Genomic DNA, 13035 nt, shown 5'->3' on the forward strand with positions numbered 1-13035 from the left:
TTCTTTTTCTTTTTGTATCATAATTTCTCACAGAAATTATGGTAATAATTATGATGCTATTGCACCTTCAGTAGTGACAGCTCTTATCTAAAGTGGCACTCATTACAATAAAAGACTGTAATTTGCAGATGATTACATTTAATATTTAACTTTGACTATCATCTGGTTGAGTTTTTTGTTTTTTTTTTTCTTTGTGAATAAAAATGACCCACTGGGTTTGTAAACCTAGTCTGCATTGGGTTTTGCTTGGAGCTATTTGTTTTTTTTTTCAGTTACATCCAGCTGCATTTCTAAGATTGTTTTGTAACAGTTCTCCTCACAAACGGTGGCCGATGGCAGGAATGTTGGTTGCAAAAATGGAAAGTGGATGGCATGAGTTGAAAAATATTTTAATCCTACAGTATTACAGGTTTTCAGGATTTACCTGACATATTCCAGTTAACGAGGTCTGAGGAAAAAAAATATGATGGCAAACAGCCTCTGCAAAGTTTTGTGGCTGGAGAAATCATTTTTTTCTTACTTTACTTTTGGTGTTTACCTTATTAGTGTGTAGAAGTACAGTTGTGTTTAATGGAACTGTTCATGAGCCAGTTACTTGTATCTGTTGCAAACGAACCATTATATTAATTTGGAATCATTAGATTTGTTTTTTATTCTGTATAATTTGAATTATCCTCTTAATTTCAAACACTGAGGTTTAACACAGAGACACTGATTTTGATCACTGATTCTGTGCTGCCCAAGGAAAATGCCACAGTTAAAGTGAATTTGACTTATTGCACCACGTCTGATTTACTTTAATTGTATCACTTAAGAGTTCGCTGAGACATTTAAGTTATATGAATTGCGAATCTTACTTTATAATGATCGAATGGATTGAACTTGATTTAATTTTAGCCTCCTATGGAGAGCGATTAGTGGGTTCTTGTCTTTGAAATGCATGCAGCAGACATGACATAAGTGCATTAGTACATCTGTCTGTGCATAATATAGTTCCCGCTCTTGTTATACTTTGTAGATGGTTCATGTATAAAGTTGAGTCTGGATGCTTTCTTTTTGAACATGCTAAATGTTTGTTTTATCTCTAAACGACCCACACAAAGTTTGCTGCTCCTTTTTTTAACCATTAAAAACCTTAATGCATCTTGGTTTAACTCACCTTTGTGAAACCTGTGGGAATATAATGTTATTAGAAGGCCTGGATTAACTTTTTGTTTTGTAAAATGAAAAGATGGCTTGTTCTAATACCCCTAAAGAGCAAAGTGAGCTAAAGGGTAATGATGGACTGGACACAACTAAATTACAACCATGAGCAAAATGGGCCCAATTTCATGTTATTACAACTGGCTCATGTTGGCTCTCAGCTCTACCGATTCTACATCTTATATATATTCTTTGGGATGGAATTTAGTTAAATTGTTGTCCGAAATTACAGGCTAAACATAAATAATTACGGGTCTAACGGCTACCTAGAGAGATGGTTGCTTCTCATTACATTATAATTTGGTCAAAAAGTTTGATTATTTAAGTAGTTCAGAAAGTTTAATGGGGATGTTACGTGGATTTATTGCAGTGATCATAAGTGTTGAATTTCTGTTCGTTTTGATGATTATGACACAAATCACAAAGCAAACCTTTTTCCTTTTTTCTCCCCACTATCCAATAAACATGCACATTTTTTGCTCTCCTCGTGAGAGACCAAGATAAAACCTGCTGTTTATATTGGTTGGTACAAGCGTACAACCACGAAGCACTTGTTCAAGTTTATAGCACCTTTTTTATTGCGGCAGTGGTAACATGAATGTTATCTGTGACAACTTCTTCATGATTAGAGAGTGATAGACACATATTGCAATGCCATTTAAAAACCGTTTATCTTTGATAATGCTGCAATTACTGTCTTTGTGAAAATAGATTTATCTCTAGGCTTTGAGCCAGACTTAGTCATAAATTCAGTGATACATTGTCATAAACAACCTGCTGTCTGGGTGCACTTGTTAAATAACCACCAGACCTTGTCGGTTCAAATGAAACTGACTTTTTTTTACTTGCAGCTCAGCTTCCAAGTAGCTCATTAGTAAGGTCTTCTAAAAACACGACAACCTTCTGTTGGGCCAAATTTCATAGAATGCTTTAGTTTGTCTGCAGCTAGGTAACCTCTTAATGTTTTAGGGACTAACCAGTTAATGGTTGCCAAGGGATAGTAAATTTCAGGCTATAGCAGATGGACTCATGACAAACAGGAAGTTGTAAAATTATAATTTTAACCCCAGGTTTGCTTCAATGTTGGTAAAAGGACTAATATACACACACACACACACACACACACACACACGCACACAAGAATTGGCCTTGACCAATACAAGAGTTTTACTCTTCATCTACTAAGATTATTGAAAAAAACTGCTGAGTTTCTCTAAGTAAATCAATGTCTTTCTCAATTACATTAATCTATAAGAATTTGGAAAACTGTCAGAAAATCAGTTGTCACTGAAGAAAATTTCTAGATCATCACCAGCTCCTGCCATGGTTGCTGGGCAACCAGATCTGCTGTTTGATTGTTCACAGTTCCATGGTATCCAGCTGCTTCGGTTTTCTCTTTTAATGCAGGTACAGCAAAACACCCCAGTGCATTATGGGAGTCAGTGTAGTAAATCACAGTAGTTTTTGCCATAAAAACATCATAACCATTATACCCAAATTTAAATAAGGCTTTGAGCTTCTTTGGTCATTAGGTAAATGACACAACAACATTTCAGTATAGTTCAATAAATGTGTGTGCTCTACAACCACTTGTGCAAGAATTTATATCTTTGCGTGTTTTGTTTGTGAAACTGGAGGAGAGCTCTAAATGGATATAAATGACCGAGTGAGTATTCCGAGTAATTTATCAGCCTCCCACTGCACGTTTGTGTGGAAACAAAAATAGCAGTTGTTCTCTGCACCGTCAGCCAGATTTTGTTGTTGTGCTTGAGGTTTGTTAAATGTTTTAAAATGAACAAAATATTCATAAGAATGATTTGACTTGGTGATTGATTCATTTCTGCTGCCACTAACTGGTAGCAAATCACAGTTTTGTGTGTTGCACAGGGCTGCTGTAAAAACATCATAACCAATATACCCAAAATTAAATGAGGCTTTGAGCTTCTTTGAGAAGCAAGCTAACCCACAGCTATACCAATAAGAGCTGTATACCAACCAATTCTCTAAATCTGTTGGTTGGTCATAACTATTGCGAAATATAAAAAAATTCCTCATTAAGGCTAGTAGTTGAAACCCAATATAAAAAGAATGGGTTGAGGAACGACTCACTGTACGTCTGTGAAAGAGAAATAATTCCAGAGTTCTGTGCTTGACTGATATTGTTGCAGAAGATCTTCATAGTTTGGAATTGACTAAAATACATTGGGAATGCACACCCTTTGAAGGTATCAGGATTTCATCCTGAAGTACTTTAACGTGAAATGTTTTATGTGATCATCATGGCATTATCTAATTACCTCTAGTTTGCAGAGGTAGGTTTACAATTTTCAGTAACACTTCCCAGCTTAAAACACCTTTTCTAATGTATTGACTAATAAGATACAAAACTCACCATCCACTTCAGTAGGGCTACCTGGCTAGTGTCAGACTAGATCACCTACTTTTCTACTGCTTATTTTGTCTTATTATTTGTTTTTCTGGTCTTATTTTTTTTCCGTCTTTGTCTTTCTTTTGCTTTCTCAACAAATCCAATGACCTTCCTGCCAAAACAAGTTGATCAATTGACTTTGTGGGCATAAAATGTGCAGTGCTCTCATTTTTACATAACCTTTAGTAAGGGATGTTATGAGCGCTCTGTGGGATCATTGTGAGGTTTTTGTCACAGCAGCAACCCTTTTTGTATTATTGCCCGGAACACTGAACTGCCAGCTGGAACTTGGCCGATAGAACTGTAGTCACTATGAACTATTAGAGTAGTGACCAATATATTTTCTTGTTTTTTTGCTTTTTTCCACCCCCTGTCTTAACGTCATGCTGTTTAGTCAATCATTGCATGGTGCTGCCATTCAGAATAGAGGGCATTTCCTCATATAGTTAGAACTGTCATTTGTTGCACGACATGTTGCAAGTTTTGTGGAGCTTGCTTTAAATGAGCATTTAAAACAAGCTCATGTTATTCCACATCAAAAACACTGTACTTAAAAAAGTGCCACTTTGTACTCAAAGGTACACCTCTCCAAAGAAAATTGTAGTAGATGCAGGTCTTGATAATGTACAATTGCAGTAAAATGAAAAGAGAGATGAGTTTCAAAACACATTTGTTCCCCATTCACTTCAGGTTTGAGTACTTGCTTGTCTTCATGTAAAAGAAGGAAGAAAATGAATTGGTGTTCTGCTCAAATATACTCATTTAGCTGTGAAATGACACATGATTCATTTACTGAGGGATTTCAATCATGGTAAGTTTTCATTATTGTAACCCTGAAGGGAGGATGTAGGGCTCTTTAAATACTTTTGTCATGCCGATTCAAGTTTGAGGAGAAGGGAGACACTACCACAAAGTCATACACATTCACATCTACAGAAAAAGTTTTTATCCACATTTAATTTTTATTTGTTTATTTATTAATTTTTTTTATTTAAGTAACATTATTTGAATTTGAATTGTTTCTATCATTCCTTCTGCCATGTGGGCTCCTGGACATAAAACATTTACCCATCAGAGTGAGAAAGGGTTTTGGAAGTTTGGATTCAGACTGTAAAAATATCACACAAGTCTCTTTTTTTCCACAAATACAATTAAGTAAACAGTCTGTTACATTTAATGTTCTCTTTGATGCATATCCTCTCTACTTAAGGAATTCCTTAATAGGTTGTCATCTGAATCTGTCTTGGACAAAATGCATATTAGTCAAGGTTTTTTTCCCCCTATAGTTTCTTGTGAGATATACACCTCTGTGATTAGTCTGTTCCCAATGCGCACGAATAAATATGCGTCATTTGGAGAAATATATTTTTGCTTCAGGGGTTGCCAATCGGCTGGCTAGCTTCTGTTTCCCAGGTGCTATTGAGGCAATCGAGTTTCCACAGAGAGGAAACAGATTGCTCGCAATGCCTGTATTTTGGGTTAGAGGACGGAGTCTGCACTGATCCCAGAAAGTGACAACAGAGCATGGCCAAGTGCCCACACAATGGGGAGAGGATGGAAAGACTAAAAATACACACATTAATGAGAGTGCGGTGTCGTATTCACTTTGTTTCCTGTAGCTGTTTCTACTCATCTTCGTACTGTCCAGTTTTAGTATTTGTTTTTGTGAAACACTTTGAGATTGAATATGACTTCCAATAACTTCACTATTACTACATGAGGTTCGTAATAATTTATTATTTAATTTAAAGTACATGTGCTTTATACTGATATTGTAAAATTCTGAATGACTTAATCTTATTTTATCCTGTTTTAAAATTACGTGAATATCTGAGCTCCAGTGTGCACAGCACCTTAAAGTTTTGGTCCGTCTGGGTGTTTTGTTAAAAGAACTCTCATAAATAAAAGACCCTAATGATAAAAATGACCTTTTTTCATGTTCCATAGAACAATCTGCATATAGCTGGATCCACTAATGCTGAAGTGCTGAAGGCTGGGAGTTGTCTGTTTTCCCAGACAAAAATATGAGTAATACTGCCAAAGTTGTGGTCTACTTTGAAATCTCCAGACATACATCAAAAAGTGTACATTTAGCTCAGTTTTTTGAGTAATTTCAAAAGTTTGCTGATTTTCAAACTTAAAATTTAATTACATTAAATAGCATTTTAGACAAGTATTGAGATCTAAAAGTAATAAATTCAACCTAATAGATTGTTTCTTATAAATGTTACATTGATCATCATCTGCTGGATAAAAAAATAATTTCAGTCTCTCATCTTAAAACCAGATGTAAAATGTGTCCATTTGAGTCCTCAAAAGTCATGTTTCTAACACTACAACTAACATTGTTGAAATTGCTTGAATGAATAGTAAGCAGTACTCCAGATTGCCCATGACAATTCAGAGTCCCCCATCTGTTTGGTGTAATTGCAAAGACTGTTTCTGTTCATGGACAATATTTAATCAGTTAATGTCAGGCTATTGTGGTAGACAATTTGGTTCAGTACAGAATGTCTCTGCTTCTCTTTTGTGTGACATTTGATAAATGAATAACATTGGTAATTTATTTCTAATTGTTTGTAAACCTGTAATTTTGTTTATAACCAGACAGAATCCTATTGCAAAACCCAATGTACCTCACTTCATTCTTTGACTTGGCGATTGGGAAATAATGTGACCTTTTATCCTGATGCACTCCTGTCAGCCAAATAAACAATATTCTTTTCGTACGTTCAGAAAAAATTTGGTTAATTTATACTTTTTACGTTGTCTCTTTTGGATTATATGTTTTATATCAAGCTTATTATATTACCATAAATTTAAATTTAATTTCACTCTCAAAATATTTGAGATCTTCACTGCATCTTTCTGGTTTTCCTTAAAATTGCATTGGGAACACTTGTGTAGTAACACTTGGCTGCAGGATTTGGTTGGATTGTAAACAGATCCGTGTGAGATTAACAAGATTTGACAAAGCTTGTGGGCTAAAAAAGCGCACCCTCTCAGGAAAAAAAAAAAAAAACCTTGCTGTGTCCCCAGAGGGCACTTTGATTCCCTGTGTCCCTTTGCCAGCTCACTTCATGCCTCGCTTTGCTCTCATTGATGTGAAAATTTGTCTACAAATATGGGAATATCAATCTCAATGCATGTCTATTTACTTTCTCGACACACCTGCTCAATTGTGTGTGTGTGTGTTTTTTATTTTATTTTAATGTTTTATCCTTCCTTGTCCGTTGAACCTCCTGTGCATTCGGGACACATCACATAGATGAAAGGAACTGAAGCTTTTTATCTGCGCGGCACATTTAAATTGTATGAGCTTCTTATTGTGCTGTGATTTAGCTTCGGAAGTCTAATTGAAAATGCTGCTAAATTCGAGGTCTGTTTGTTTTAGAGAGCACAAAAAAAAGAAGACTGTATGAAAAAATCCACTTGTGAGGTGTGGATTTATTTGTTTGCTGCTTCTCATTGGAGTTCCGTATTTTTTCACCGACGAGATAAAGTGCCAGGTAAATTATTTTATCTTTGGCCTTGAAAGGTATGCTTACTGTTTGTTGTAATACTAGTCTTAGTATTTTGCTATAGTTTCTGTCTTGATAAAAATGTCTCATGAATTCACTACTATTAAACTCAGACTGAGCCCCCTGGGCAAAGATGAGTTAAATATGCTAGACTCATGTTGCTGTGCTTCCATTAGTCTCATTCTTTGTCAGAAGTTTACTACAAACCAGCCTAAAGAGCCATAAAAGGAGTCTAAAATCACTTTACAATCCTAAGTGGCCTTAGCTCCTGAGAGACCAAGGTCTTCGTATCCATGACAACACGAAGACGGGATCCACTCCTGGCCATTGACTCCTCTCAGTCAGCGCAGAGAACTGAGGGAGAGAAGCAGAGATAAGGAGAGATTCAATTCAATTTGCTCTGAACGGCTGCCCCTCATGTAGATGGAATAAGTAGGTTACACAGTGAGCTGCACAGGAAGCAAAGCACTGAAAAGTAGAAATGAAGCAGAGAATTGTGGTGTTGTGGTTAAATTCTCTTTCAGTCACTAGAAACATGATTGCTTTTGTGCAGAGCTTTTTTTATATTTGCTTCCCCCCCCCCTATTACATTTTCAAAAATCCTCCCCAGCCCCCAAAAGAATCATTTTATAAACTGTGTGGGGAACACAGCAAATGTGGGAGAATGCTCTCAGGTCAGAATAGACAAAAATGTAACTTTTTGCGCTGCATGGAAAACGCTGTTTGGGAGAAATAACAACATTGCACTTTGTTGAACATGGTAGTGACAGCATCATGGCGTGGGGATGTATTCCTGCAGCAGGGAAAGAAAGTTGATCAGGTGTGGGGAAAATAGATGGAGCTAAATGCTGAACAATCCTGTGGGAAGAAGAAAACAATTGGAGGCTGCAAAAGACTTGAGACAACCTAAAAACACACAGCCAGATTTAAAATATAGTTTAGTTTAGGTCAGACTGCAGCATTTAACAGTCTGCGTACCACATTTGGCCCTTTGAAGATGGCCTTTTATTTATCAGTAGTAACTAGGCCCTAGCAGACTAGCATTGTAAACATGTCTATTACCAAGGAAGATCAAGAGATGCATAACTGGTTGTGACAGAGTCAGACGTTTTCTGAGGATGCACTGCTTAAATTTTGAAATCTCAAACAAAACAGCCATTATGCCATTAGCCAGATATGAAAGTTTGCTACTTTTAAATATTTTTTAATATCTGTATATTTACCTCTATCTGTGGATTTACATACTTGTGTGTATTTAAGTCTTGCATTCCTTTTGAACTAAATAGATCAATCTGTATATGATTGCCATTTTTCTAGATCTTCAATTCAAAATCATCATGTTTAACATACTACCATTGCAATTTGCTTGTATTTTAAGTAATTTCTTTTTGTTTACTTACTTTTCTGCAGCTAAGATCCCTTTAGCATTGTGTTTTTCGTTTTTCCAACTATGGAAATTTTGAATGCTTTATAATATTGTTTTGTTGTTGTTGTTGTTTTTCCAGATTTCGTTTCCAAAAGGTTTTAAAAACAATGTAATATTTTCTTTCCATTTCGCAATTACCGTATACAGCCGATCACTTAAAATCCGATTAAAGTACAGCTTCGGTTGTAACTTGACAAAATGAGAAAAATTCAAGGAGAGGTTTGCGAGGCGTTCGCTTCATGAAAGAAATGGGAGTTTTTAAATGTTTTGAACAGACGACTAATGGCCAACAAGATTAGTGGAGCCCACACATACTGCACAGATCCATTTTCACACCTGTTAGGGTGTAGGCTGCTCGAAGCCTGCTTTTTAGCACATCTTAATGTTACCTAAGGAGAGAAGAAGGCAGGTGTATTTCTTGTGGGATTTTTATACCAGTCATGTTGACCGAGTGCTGTTTAAATCAATACCCATTTCCATCTCCGTCCTGTTAGTCAGACAGAAATAATCCCTTATGTGCACTTCTCTGCTAGTGCTGTGCACTTTCTTCAAAAAGGTGATGGATGCGTATTTCTGAGTCTAGAATACATTGTGGATTGTATAATTAACCCGTTTAATTCCAAATTTTCTCCTGCAAAATAAGTGCATGCATTTCAATCCTTGGACCTCCCTAACACATGATATTTATGAATTATTACATTTTATGTTGGTTATGTTAGTGAAAATGTAGTTTTTATACAATTGTTGCCGGTGGGAAACTGCATGGTCAGGCAGGAAGAAAGAGGTCTGGTCATGTGACCTTTCACACTAGATACATGAAATTGGCGTTGCTTAGAGTAGACACTCTATTATTTGATTTAAAAACTTGAATTAGCTGCTAAAAGTCAAAACAATTCTTTTACAGCTTCCAGAAGTTAGAAAAAGTGTCTGGCAACAATTGTTGTTGGTGAGATTATTAAATGGGTTAATTTTTAATTTTGTGTTAAGTGTGAGTGGTTGAAACATTAAGTTTAGTTTAAACTGTGCATGTTTATTTTTTAACATGGCTTATTTTTGCAGAAGCTATTGTGTTTAGTCTTGATACATCAATAGTCTTTTTCCTATGCATCAGATGATCCTTTTCTTTGTTCATGTAGCCAAGCTGGATTTAGGTACACAGTCGGCTTTTACTGGCCTCTGTGGAGTTGCTTAACGAAAAGCTAGAAAAACTTAGACTCCTTGTCTAATGCTGGACCTTTTTCAATGTGAAATTCACAATTTTAGCCAAAAATGGAAACTTGCAGGAGGTCATAAAGCCAAATATAGGATTTTTCACTATCTCTAAAAATGTTGTTGACTTTTAGTTTACCTTTCATAAGTATTTGTACCCTTTGAAGGTTTTACAGTAACAAACCTCATTTTTTTAACTGGTATTTTATGTGTTAAACCAATACAAAGTTGTGCTTATTTGTAAAATTGAAGAACAATGACACCTGGTTTTCAGTTTTGAAAGTGTAGTTTATTTTTGTATTCTCTTCTCTGTGGCAAGACCTTTTATGTATGGTCTTGCCACAGATTTTCAATTTGGATTCAGGTTTGTACTTTGACAGACCAATAAAACCAAACATTTTTGACTTGGGTCGTTTGCTGTACTTGTAGCTTTGGCAGTTGAACTTGGAAAGCAAAATCACTGCTAGAAATGAAAATGGCGGATTGGTTAGCCGGAAGTCCATAACCTTTTTTAGCATTTGTACAGTAAATATTGTGATGCATCTACCCCCCATTTGTGGGATTCCGCAATCGACAGCATTCAACTCCGGTGACTGAAAATGCTGTTGATAGCTGTCGCTCACTAACTGCGCTCGTCAGAACATAGGGTCAATTATGCCACTTTTCGTTCAGTGAAAAGTTCAAAATAGGAATAGAGTATACTGGATGTACTGAAAAGGCTAAATTCCACAGAATTGTAACAAATTGCACTGTACAAAACACATGCAATCAATATTCAGTGTATTGATTTATGTCAGAGTATTGATTTTCTTTATTTTTTTTTTGAAAACCCATCCATCCATCCATCCATCCATCCATTTTCTGTTCTTCCTTGTCCCTAAAGGGGTCGGGAGGGTTTGCTGGTTCCTCTCCAGCTGCGTCCCGGGCGAGAGGCGGGTTCACCCTGGACAGGTCACCAATCTGTCGCAGGGCAACACAGAGACACACAGGACAAACAACCATTCACACACACACTTACGCCTAGGGAGAATTTAGAGAAACCAATTAACCTGACAGTCATGTTTTTGGACTGTGGGAGGAAGCCGGAGAACCCGGAAGACCATGCAAACTCCATGCAGAAAGACTGGGAATCAATCCCAGGATCTTCTTGCTGCAAGGCAACAGCTCTACCAACTGCACCACTGTGCAGCCCTGTGTCATATTTTTTCCACTTCACAATGGTGTGCAGCTTTGTTGAAAATGTAGGGGTATCAATACTTTGGCAAGGCACTATAAGTAGCTCATTTAATTCCATGTTTGGTATCGGTAATGATATATAAAACCTAAAAAATCAAAATATGTGGAGATAACATTATCTTGATTGTTAAACATCAGCAAAAACTCAACAGTTTTTTATTTTTTTCTTTTTATACCAGCTTAACTTTCTGAATTTCATAACTCGTTGGACAGGGGTTATTTTCTGCTACTGTAATTCCAACACTGCTTGGTTTCTCTATCTGAACTTTCAATCTCAGGGATCGTGGGTCAATTTGGAGATGAAGCTGGTGCTCATTACTCTGTCTCTCTGCAGGTGGAGGAGGTGGTAGATGTTGGGACGTTTGCTGCAGAAGACATACACATACCCAGTATCTACGTCCACAGGATTGTTCAGGGAGCCAGCTATGAGAAAAGAATTGAGGTACAAAAATAAGACCTGTCGGAGTTTACATAAATGAAAGGATCATTTGACAGTGGGATGCTGTTGCAATGTCTATTATGGGCATTCTTTCACAGTAAGAGCATTATCGCAGGGTTTCATTGTGTAAAACCCACAGATTCCATGTTTTATCCCTGTGCCATTGCGCTTGCTCAGAAATAGACTCCTAAGGTGCCATCTTGCTGTTTCTCATCTATTTCTGTATGCTTCTAGAAACGCACTGTGAGAAAAGGCCAAGAAGAAAAGCCCAAACCAAAGAAGGATTCAGATATTGTTCGGGAAAGGATCATTCGCAGGGCAGCTCTGGAGTTTGAAGATGGGATGTACGGTATCCTTTGTCATCCTTTTGGTTTTAGGCTGTGTGCAAGCAGACAAGTATCAGCCATAGCTCCTGAAAAAAGGAAACTTTTCCACAAATACTGAATATTAGTAGGCTTTGTAGCAGTTGATTGGAAGTAATTGAGATTAGGCAAGAGTAGTTTATTTAAAATTTTATTTTATTCTCTAGCAGTTCTTCCTTCTAAGGGGCACAGAGTGCTTAGTCTGTGTTTAGTTATATTTGGTTATAATGAATCCTGATGTGACATATTTAGTCCCTTAGAAATATATGTCTTGAATATAAGATTGAAAAGTTTGTTTTAGTAACTCAGTTGACTAAAAGAATTATTAAAATTAACTACACATAACTACACGATTTTCAAACCTTTTTAACTAGAATGATTTTTCATTTACATCTAATGTAAACAAGATTTAAGATTAGAATATTACATCGGACCAATACAAAAATAATTTTTAATATAGACATTTGGGCTTAATGAAAGTATACTTAATACATGTTTTAAAGGATATTTTCATTGACAAATAATTAATTTGACAAATGAGCCTTATCAGAATACATATTCTTTATTAAATATAACTATATCGTCACACTGGTAGTGACATGTCAAGGTTTTTTAAACTATTCTGGTATAACCATAGACATGCAGCCTGGGTTTTTAGTAGTGATGCCAGAAAGTGTTTTTATCATCACAAACTAGTAATGATGCTACCTATGGAGTTTTTTTGTTGTTGTTTTTTTGTTTTTTTAAACTTTACTCAGAAATGAACTGGAATGGTGTGGCTAGGTAAAAAAATTCATCTAAGTTTTGGTGTAAAACTAAGGCTGGATGAGAACCCACCCCTCAGCATCACAGATCTTCTGCTGTTCCTAGAAGTGGGCATAAGGTACTTTTCCACATTTTCATAGACCCTAGAAAAACTGTGCATGGTATTATCAGCTCTGTGAAACACAAACAAATTCTGATCGAATCTTGTCGCTTCCATCAAAAACTAAAAGTTGGTGCGTATTTAGTATTTCAGCAGGATTATGACAGGAAATATGAAGTCAAATTGGCAGTAAATTTATTCTGTTTTTCATAGCCTTATATGTCTCCAGACCTAAATCCTATTTAAAAATATGTGAGGTGTGCTGTAGAAAAGAGAGAATTCAAGAGGAACCAGGACTAGGACCTTGAATCAAAAGGTGGGGAAAAGGTAGCAATCATAGATCTTG

The 13035-nt window shown here is 36.3% G+C and overlaps 1 protein-coding gene across 1 annotated transcript in view; it reads left to right on the forward strand.

Annotated features, from left to right (window-relative positions):
• The window catches only part of oxct1a (3-oxoacid CoA transferase 1a), a 42243-nt gene that overhangs the window by 6063 nt on the left and 23145 nt on the right, over positions 1 to 13035 (forward strand). The window contains exons 8-9 of the mRNA XM_044110610.1: positions 11358 to 11465; positions 11697 to 11811. Of these exons, the coding sequence (XP_043966545.1) occupies positions 11358 to 11465; positions 11697 to 11811 (223 nt within the window). The remainder of the gene's footprint in view (positions 1 to 11357; positions 11466 to 11696; positions 11812 to 13035) is intronic.

Source organism: Gambusia affinis, linkage group LG03, assembly GCF_019740435.1.
Source record: "Gambusia affinis linkage group LG03, SWU_Gaff_1.0, whole genome shotgun sequence".
In the NCBI taxonomy this organism is placed as follows: domain Eukaryota; kingdom Metazoa; phylum Chordata; class Actinopteri; order Cyprinodontiformes; family Poeciliidae; genus Gambusia; species Gambusia affinis.